Source organism: Calidris pugnax, unplaced genomic scaffold (assembly GCF_001431845.1).
Source record: "Calidris pugnax isolate Ruff unplaced genomic scaffold, ASM143184v1 scaffold280, whole genome shotgun sequence".
NCBI lineage: Eukaryota > Metazoa > Chordata > Aves > Charadriiformes > Scolopacidae > Calidris > Calidris pugnax.
The window spans coordinates 708,570-717,819 of NW_015091123.1; the positions used below are offsets into that span (position 1 = coordinate 708,570).

Below are 9,250 nucleotides of genomic sequence, written 5' to 3' on the forward strand. Positions count from 1 at the left end.
GTTTGTCTTTTTTTTTTATTAAAATTTGGTAAATATCATTGGCTGGGATTTCAGGAAACCACGGGAGTCTTGGGAAGAGTGATAGTTCAGACCCAACTCCATCCATTTTGCCACTTAGTCTCTGAAGTGCCTACGAGCTACAAGAACGCAAATAGCTAATTGTTTGGCTGGCTTAGAGCAATTTTCTGATTGATATTTTCAGTGTGACCAAGCGAGTGATCTTCTCTCAGAGCCTCTGAAGCCCTGATCTTAATCACGTACGGTAGGCTTTTAAGTCTTGTATCTTGCCATGACATTTCAATTAGGTCAAATGAAAAGACATGTAAGGTAAATGAATTTCCTTTGAGACCTAATTTAATCTCCAAAGAACAAACATGGAATAAAAGATGTAGAGATTACCACAGATAAGCTGCCGGCTTGATCTGTGCTTTGAGTCTTTGGAAGAAGACTTAAACGATGCCTTGAAGCAGGTACAAGATGTCTCGGGAGAGTGGAAATGGGTTAGAGCACACTCTGTCTGCAACTTTAAATACAAGCTCGATCAAACCAGTCTTTGAAGAGCAAAGCTGGTGGTCCCAGCTCTTGAAGGACACTGGGGTCCTCAAGAAGAGCACCCAAGCTCTTGGAGGACACAGACGCTCAGTGACCTCAGGAGATGCTGTCTTAAGGGAGAAGCCATGAGCTGCGGGAGGTTGTAACGCAGAGTGTTTTCTTTAAAGGTTATAGGAGACCTTCTGCCCTGAAGACTAGGAGCCAGGAGGACCCCAGCTGAGCTCCAGGCTCTTGGCCATGTCCCCTGAAGGCGTACCCTGGCGCTGGCTGGCAGCGGGCAGGGCGTCCCGGAGCCTGGTGCTGGTGGTGGTGTTCGTCGCGTTGCTGTTGGACAACATGCTGCTGACGGTCGTGGGTACGGCATGCGGCTCCCTCTGAGCTCTTTGGGTGCCACCTCAGGGGTTTGGCTCCTTGGCCCATCTCTGGTTGACGCCGGCAGGGTCCCTGTGCAGAGGAAGCGTGGGGAAGGCTGGGTGCAGGGAATTTGCAGGACACCAATGTCTAACCAGCACCATTCAGTTCAGCTCCATGCTGAGCCAGAAAATGGAGTAAAATCACTAACTAATCCCTTCTTTGGCTTTTTTTCCAGTACCGATCGTCCCCACCTTCCTTTATACAACAGAATATGAAGGTGCCAACACCTCTGTTGCCCCAGCCCAGACTGAGCTGGCTCCTCCAGCTCTGAAGGCTCCTCCTTTCTCCTCCATGTTCTCCTATTTTGACAACACCACGGTGACTGTCTCGGGCTCCACCAGCGCCATGGAGCTGGTGAATGGGACGGAGAGCAGCCCCCCATCACAGCCCCCCACCACCAGCCCCCCCCCACCGAGCGGCTGCTTGGAGGGCGAGGAGTTCCTGGCCAAGGAAAACGTCCGTGTGGGGCTGCTGTTTGCCTCCAAGGCTCTCGTACAGCTGGTGGTCAACCCTTCCGTGGGTCTCCTGACCAACAGGTAGGTCGGAGACCTGGCTTTGTACCCGGTGTAACCCTTCAGGGACAGGCAGCTCCTGCCCGCTAATGAAATCATCGTTAGCCAAGCAGCGAGGGGCTGAGCTGCTCATCTGCAATCACGGAATTACAGAAACTGGTGGGGAAAATATCAAGGGGGAGGAGGTACGCATCAAAATAAGCGTGAATTTTACCTTTTCTAAAAGCCTACAAACGGCTTCCAAGTTTATCCTGCAGCATAAGCCTCACTAATGCTCTCCTCAGGTGCAGACAGATGCTATTTAATACCAGCAACCATCAAATAAACAAACAAAGACTCCCCCCCCGCTCTGGATATAAGGTGGTTGTTCAGATTTTCTGCCCCTGGGTTTTTCGTTGCCTCTGTCTCTGGAGGACACCTGTGAGGGGCACTAGGGTCCTCTCCACGTGCTCGGGGTGGGCAGATGAGTTGGCAGAACAGAGCCATGTCTCTGGGTGTCCTTTACAGAGCTACCTGGGGGCACCTCGGCACTGGATGCTCCCTCAAACAGCACCCATGGGCGCACCCACACCTTCAGGAGATGCTCACCAGCCCACAGAGAGGCTGGGCAGCAAGATGAGTTCTCAAGCTGGAGTGAGGAATCCTCCCTGAGATGGTGCCTCTTTTTTTTTCCCCCCTTTTCCAGGATAGGATACCACATCCCCATGTTCATCGGATTCGTCATCATGTTCCTCTCCACAGTCAGTGAGTATTGTCCCTGGGGCTGCCCTTCACACAGGGCAGCAGAGGAGAAAACCCCTTGGTCCCAGCCTGCACCGCTGTCCCCGTGCAGGAGAACGGAGCCAGAGCAGAGCAACCGGTCTCAGAAATAGGTGACAAGAAAGGACGAGGGGTGCCCAGCACCCTCCAGCACCCAAACTGGTGCAAGCTGAGCTCCTGTTACCCTCTGCAGGGTTTTAACACCCCCCGTCCACCTGACACCGACTGACACCATCCCCTGTTCTGCCTGACACCCTCCTCTTCCTCCTCCGCAGTGTTCGCCTTCTCCAGCACCTACACCTGGCTCTTCATCGCCCGAGCCCTCCAAGGCATCGGCTCCTCCTTCTCCTCAGTGGCAGGTAAATATGTGAGCTACACCCCAGCCCCTCGTTAGCTCCCCTCGTCTGGGTTCAATTACCATCTCAGGAATGATCAGCAGCACCAACAGCAGTGCCGAGTGCCTTCTTCAGCTTCAAACTCCTCCTCCTCCTCGCTGCTCCTGCCCGGCTGGTGCAGACTGTGCACCCACACAGCCCAGCTGGCGAGCAGATAACCCCCCCCCAAAGCCCAGGCTGCTTTTTTTTCAGAGAGGAGCCCCCCCTCTAGCCACGGTACCAGCCACCCAGCCCAATGTACCCTCTGCTTTCCCCTCTGCTCCAGGCCTGGGCATGCTGGCCAGTGTCTACACCGACGATGCCGAGAGGGGCAACGCGATGGGGATCGCTCTTGGAGGCTTGGCCTTGGGTGTGCTGAGTAAGGAGACCTTGCTCCCCACGGGGTTTACACCCACAACATCTCCAGAGCTTTGCTGGCCACCACCTGCCTGGCTGTGCCCCTTCTCTGGTGGCACCCCATGCTGTCCTGCCCTCCTCTCTCTCTCTGCTCCCTCCCCATGGCCACTGCCTGCAGGACCCGACACCTTTCCATCCCCTTCACCAAACGCCCACCAGGAGATGCAGAGAAAGCTGTGGTGGCAGGAGCTGATGGTGGCACCACCACCGTGTGACCCAGCCTTTCCCTTGCAGTCGGGGCCCCCTTCGGCAGCCTGATGTACGAGTTCGTGGGGAAATCATCTCCCTTCCTGGTCCTGGCCTTCCTCGCCCTCTTAGATGGAGGTGAGAAGCCAAACGGTTTAAACCTTCAAAAAAAAAAAAAAATTTTTTTAAAAATCCGTGTGAAAAGCTTTAAATGTGGATGATTTGGGGAGAATCTCTCAGGGATTGTGTGAAGGAAGAGGCACATTAATACCACAGGGGTGATACCATCAGCACTGGTTATTCTGTTATTGCTAAATCATACGTTTCCTACCACACAGCAATATCGTAAGAATTAGTCCCTCATTACTTAATAAACCCCCTGATTGCTTTAATGGCTCGAATGGCACGTTCAGTAAAGCTCTTTGGGCTGTGAGTTCTTTGTGAAAGGCACGCTCGTCTGCGGGCTCTTCACCACCCCACGGAGGAATGAGGCTTTGCCAGCGTGGATGGTGATCCTCCTCCTTTCCCCAGTAGCTGTTTTACAGACGCAGGGCACGGGAGCCCTCCGAGTGGAACAGAAAGTTACAGAGAGCAGGAACGTGCATTTTTAGTGGGAAGCATTAAGCTAATTAAATTACAGTCACAGCTACCATCTTTGCCTAGACGTAACGCAAGACATCTCTAATGAAGCATGTAAGAGCTTCTGGAAAATGAACCGTAGGTCCCATACATATGAAACTTTCTGGTTTAATCCTATTCTTTTCCCCATCTAATTTCTGTCATGCTCCAGTTGAGGCTCCCCAGCAGGCAGCTGGCAGCCTGACGGGGAGCATTTGCATATTTGACTGTTCCGTGGGTTGACAAAACACTTCAGATACAGTCCATTGCAGGGAGTTTTGCTGCTCCCTCCCCTGGGAGTGGGGCTGGGACCTGTCTACCCCCCTGCCCGCTTGAACCGTGCCCCCAAACACAGTTACTGCATCACCAGGGGCTCTTCTGATGAAAGGGGTCAGGCTGAAGGAAAAAGTCAGAGGGAAGGGCATCTTGAAGCAACGCTGTCTCCAGAATTAAGCTAAATTCAATGTTTTCTTCCCAGCTTTGCAGCTCTCCATACTGCAGCCCTCTAAGATCTGCCCCGAGGTGAGTAAGGAGGGGTGTGACTGTGCTGAGGATGGGGGGAGGATGCCCAGGGGGTTCTCAGCTGAGGGAACCCCCCCTTTGCCATCCCACAGAGCACCAGAGGCACCCCGGTCTTCACCCTGCTGCGAGACCCCTATATCCTCATCGCTGCAGGTAAAAGTGGGGGGCACAGGGAACCCCGCTCCTCTTTCTGCCCCCTCCTCTCCTGATTGAAGAGATTCCCTTGTGCCTGCTTGAAACAGGCAGGGGGTTCAGGCTGGGGTTGTTCAGCCTGGAGAAGAGAAGGCTCTGGGGAGATCTTAGAGCCCCTTCCAGTCCCTCAAGGGGCTCCAGGAAAGCTGGGGAGGGACTCTGGATCAGGGAGGGGAGCCCTAAGAGGAGGGGGAAGGGTTTTAAGCTGAAAAAGGGGAGATTTAGGCGAGATGTGGGGAGGAAATTCTTCCTCCTGAGGGTGGTGAGAGCCTGGCCCAGGTTGCCCAGAGAAGCTGTGGCTGCCCCATCCCTGGAGGGGTTCAAGGGCAGGTTGGAGGGGGCTTGGAGCAACCTGGGCTGGTGGGAGGTGTCCATCCCAGGGCAGGGGGTGGGACATGATGGGCTTTAAGGTCCCTTCCCACCCAAACCGTTCCGTGATCCCATGGAACAGCAGCAGAATGTGGCTTCAATTGAGCATTTCTCCCTTTTTCTCCTCCCGGCAGGAGCCCTCTGCTTCTCCAACATGGGGGTGGCCATGCTGGAGCCCACCTTGCCCATCTGGATGATGCAAACCATGTGCTCCCCAAAGTGGCAGTTAGGTGGGTACCCTGCTTTGCCATCTTCAACACTTACTTGATGGAGCTCAGCTGGAACCATCCTGCGAGATGGATTGAATAATCTCTTATATCATTCTAAAAAAGAAGAAAACACATACCCTCGCTCGCACGAAGCGAGCGATCCCAGGCTGCGTGTTGCTCCAATTTCAGCTGGAAATGTCCTTAGTAGTAGCTATACAATCTGCTTTTCTCTATTATTGAAAAAATTGTATAGAATCAGACTCCCCACAAGAGCAATAACAGCGGAAGAAAGGCTGTTTGGTGCATGGGAAGCCTGTCGAAGCCCGTCTTCTGCAGGGCAGATAATGGCAACGTGCTGGGCTGGAATCGTGGCAGCCAGATGGGTTCTGCAGGAGCAGCTCTGAGTAAAACAAGGCCATTTAGAGAGTCCCAGGCAGGACAGGATGGTACGTGCTAATTACCAGCTGCCTGGGAAATGTGATATGGAGATAACGCTGTCTGGTGTTTGCTACAAAAATAAAAACTAATTGCTATAAAACCCAATTGGCTGAGGAATGACCCAGGGGGGGTGCCCCAAGCTACACTCAGATCCCAAATTGAATTGCAGGCTGGGAGCAGGAGGGCTGAGAGGGCTCCTAATCCAGTTATCCTCTGGTCAGGCAGCAGCATCCATCCCGATAAGAGCCTACGATGCTTCTTGGGAGCAAGTGACAGAGAGGATGAGCGAGGGTATCGCAGCGTCCCCAGGCTGCTGGCAGTGGGGAGAAGGGACAGTGTAGCTGCTGAGGGACTGCAAATGTCACAGGCTGAGAAACACACTCAGGGCTGCCCCTGTCACCACTGAGCTCAAGGGGAACCTTTGAGGTGACTTAGCAGGACCCAGAGGTCAGCAGACACCAAAGAAAATCCCAAAACTATTCCCTAGATTCTCAGGGACGTGAGATTTGAGAGCAGGCTGGATTTGGACACAGCTCAGCTGCAAGGCACCCACCTCCCACGGGCTCTCACCTGAGCTGCTGTGAGCTCAAGGGGCTGCTTTATTTCATGCTTCAATTTGCCCACTCCCATAATTCTGGGGAAAAAAAGCCACCGAAGAGCTTGGGCTAAACCTGCAGGATTAACCGTGTCCTTCAGCTCCTAAAGAGAGGAGAGAAAATTAAACATAAATCAGTGTGTTTCAATAAGGAAGTTGTCTTAGTGAAATGGAGCTGATCAGTTTTATTTAGAGTCAGCGGGAGAGTATATTAAAAATAAACAACTGGTAAATCAGCAAACAGTGCAAATATTTAATTTTGACTACACAATGATCCCCAAGCTTTTCAGTTAAGTAGTTTTTTTTTTTATTCCTCTTTAATTTCCTAAGTGAAAAGCGGAAGGGAAGGGGAGAAAGGTGGAAGAGGGAGAAATGGTGACAGGAGAGAAGAACAAGTTGATTAAGGCAGAGGGGACCAAAAAGTCCTGCATTTGGTACAATATCATTCACCCAGATCTCGGGGGTGAATCGCTGCCTCTCAGTTAATAAGCAAATGCACTTTTTGTGGCTCCCCATCTTAATAGTGGGACCCCCACCATTCTAAAGGGCACGGAGCAAGGGGGCAGCTGGGGCAGTGACACAGAGGGATGGCCACAGAGGACAGGGAGAAGCCCCACTGCATGGACAGGCTCCCCCGGAGCCAGAGCTGGACAGGAACCTGCCCTCCTGGCTCGTGAAATTCTCCAAATGAGAGGGGCCACCAGTGAAGAGATTATGATGGCCACAGAGGACAGGGAGAAGCCCCACTGCATGGACAGGCTCCCCCGGAGCCAGAGCTGGACAGGAACCTGCCCTCCTGGCTCGTGAAATTCTCCAAATGAGAGGAGCCATCAGTGAAGAGATTATTTCTGCAAATCCTCTGTATTTGCTTGAGGATGACACAGGTTTCTCTATCCTCTCTCCCTCAGGGGTGGCGTTTCTCCCTGCCAGTATATCCTACCTCATCGGCACCAACCTCTTCGGCGTCCTGGCCAACAAAATGGGCCGGTAAGTGGGATATAAAGAGATTCCAGCTCAGCCCAGCCCAGTCCTGCCCTTTCAGCATGAATTGCACTCGTGGTGCTGTGCGGACTGAGAGCATCTGCCCTCTCCTCGCTGCAGGTGGCTGTGCTCCCTCATCGGCATGGCCGTGGTGGGAATCAGTCTCCTCTGTGTAAGTAGAGCAAGACGATTTCACAGAATCACAGAATCTTCTAGGTTGGAAGGGGCCTTAAAGATCACCTTGTCCAACTGTCAACCTAATTTTTGACAAAAATAAACACCCACACAACAAACAAAAAGCAACACCATCACTAAACCGTATCTCCCAGCACTACATCAACCCATCTTTTGAACACCTCCTGGGATGGGGCCTCAACCACCTCCCTGGGCAGCCCAGTCCAATGTTTCGAGACCTTTCTGCAGAAGGATCAGTGGGGGCAGGGTGGGTGATTGTACTGAAACCGGGTGACGTGCCCAGCAGGCAGTAGGTGTTCAGTGGTTGCACGTGTGTTTCGGTTTCATTCATATTCCCTCTCTCTCTCTCAAAGGTACCTCTGGCCAAAAACATTTATGGTCTGATTGGCCCCAACGGTGGCCTTGGCTTTGCCATAGGTAAGCTGTCGGTGTTCAGGCTGCACAACCCAGCTCAGACACAGCTCTTGCCACCACCCTCGGAGGTGGCCACAACTGCTCAGGTCCTTCTTGCTTTGGGCAGGGATGGTGGACTCCTCCATGATGCCCATCATGGGCTACCTCGTGGACCTTCGCCACACCTCCGTCTACGGCAACGTCTACGCCATCGCAGATGTCGCCTTCTGCATGGGCTTTGCCATTGGTAGGGAGGAGCTCTGCCCCATGGGATGACGTGCTCCATGTATCTCACTTGGTTTATCACTCTCTCCTCCACCCAGCACCCACTGCAGGCCACCAGCACTTTGCAAGCCCATCACCGTAGATTTATAGACCCCCACCCTCCCCACTGGAAAGGCACCTTTCTCTCTCTGTCATCTTACCCTCTTTTAAATTTTTAAATTTCCAGGCCCCTCCACAGGCGGTGCGATTGTGCGAGCCCTTGGGTTCCCCTGGCTGATGGTCATCATTGGGGTCATCAACATCGCGTACGCTCCCCTCTGCTGGTACCTGCGCAGCCCTCCTGCTAAAGAGGAGAAGATGGTGAGTTACAGTATCCTCTCTTCCCTTAGAGCAGAGGGGATTGATAATCCAGAAGAATAAATTCACCAGGGATTGTGTTTTACCTTGTGGGCTCTATCGTGCTCTCAAAAGGACAGAAAACTCAGTAAAACCAAGAGTGCAGAGCTACTGGCCTTTCCCTCAGGCACAGCTGGGATTCCCTGGGCAAAACTTGTGGGCTGCTTTGGCTTTCTCCGAAAGTGGCAACGCTCCCCTTAACTATTCAAATGAATTACCATTTTTACTAAAGCACCATCTCTTCCCTCCTTCCCCCAGGCAATCCTGAGCCAGGAGTGCCCCATGCAAACCCAGAGCTACGCCACCCAGAAAACCCTGCGGGATTTCCCGCTCACGGATGACAGCGACGTGGAGGCAGAAAACGCGGAATAGCGAGCGCCAGGACGCCGGCCCCGTTCTGGAGCAACCTTGTGTTTACAGAACACGATGTATTAGCGCTCAAGAAATCACCCAGCCTCCCCCCCCAAGGCTTGTGGACACAGGACAGACACGGGCTGTTATTGTTGGCTTGTTCTCTCAGCCACGGGACTCACAGCAGGGAGGAGAGACCCAGGATTTGGAGGCTCAACCAGCTCCTCCTTCACCGTGTGACTTCCAGGCAAGTTACCCAAACTCACCGCACCTCATCTGTAAAAAATACAAACAGGAAGATGAGGAGAATCATATCATATCTGTCCTGCAAAACAATATTGGCTTGGGCACAGCCTACCCAAGCAGTACGGGGTAACAGCAACACCTCTCCCAGATGAGTCCAGTGGCATTTGTTAATGTCCTCAAAGCGCTTACTGTTCTGGAAAGAAAAGCATTGGAGAAAATGAAAATAAAATAAGCAGCATCAGCTTTGGGAGATTTCTTTTTTTCCAGAATTCTGCTATGATAGAATCATCAGGTTTGGAAGGGACC

At 52.6% G+C, this 9,250-nt stretch overlaps 1 protein-coding gene across 1 annotated transcript; it reads left to right on the forward strand.

Moving 5' to 3' along the window:
- Positions 1-201: 201 nt before the first annotated feature.
- On the forward strand, positions 202-8,890 carry SLC18A1 (solute carrier family 18 (vesicular monoamine transporter), member 1). The gene is made up of 16 exons (XM_014958433.1): positions 202-262; positions 720-907; positions 1,142-1,502; positions 2,164-2,222; positions 2,513-2,596; positions 2,898-2,990; positions 3,263-3,352; positions 4,311-4,354; positions 4,447-4,507; positions 5,050-5,145; positions 7,066-7,144; positions 7,259-7,310; positions 7,687-7,750; positions 7,854-7,973; positions 8,178-8,311; positions 8,606-8,890. The coding sequence occupies exons 2-16, from the start codon at positions 790-792 to the stop codon at positions 8,717-8,719; spliced, it is 1,569 nt and encodes a 522-aa protein (XP_014813919.1). The 5' UTR covers positions 202-262; positions 720-789; the 3' UTR covers positions 8,720-8,890.
- The last annotated feature ends 360 nt before the right edge of the window (positions 8,891-9,250 follow it).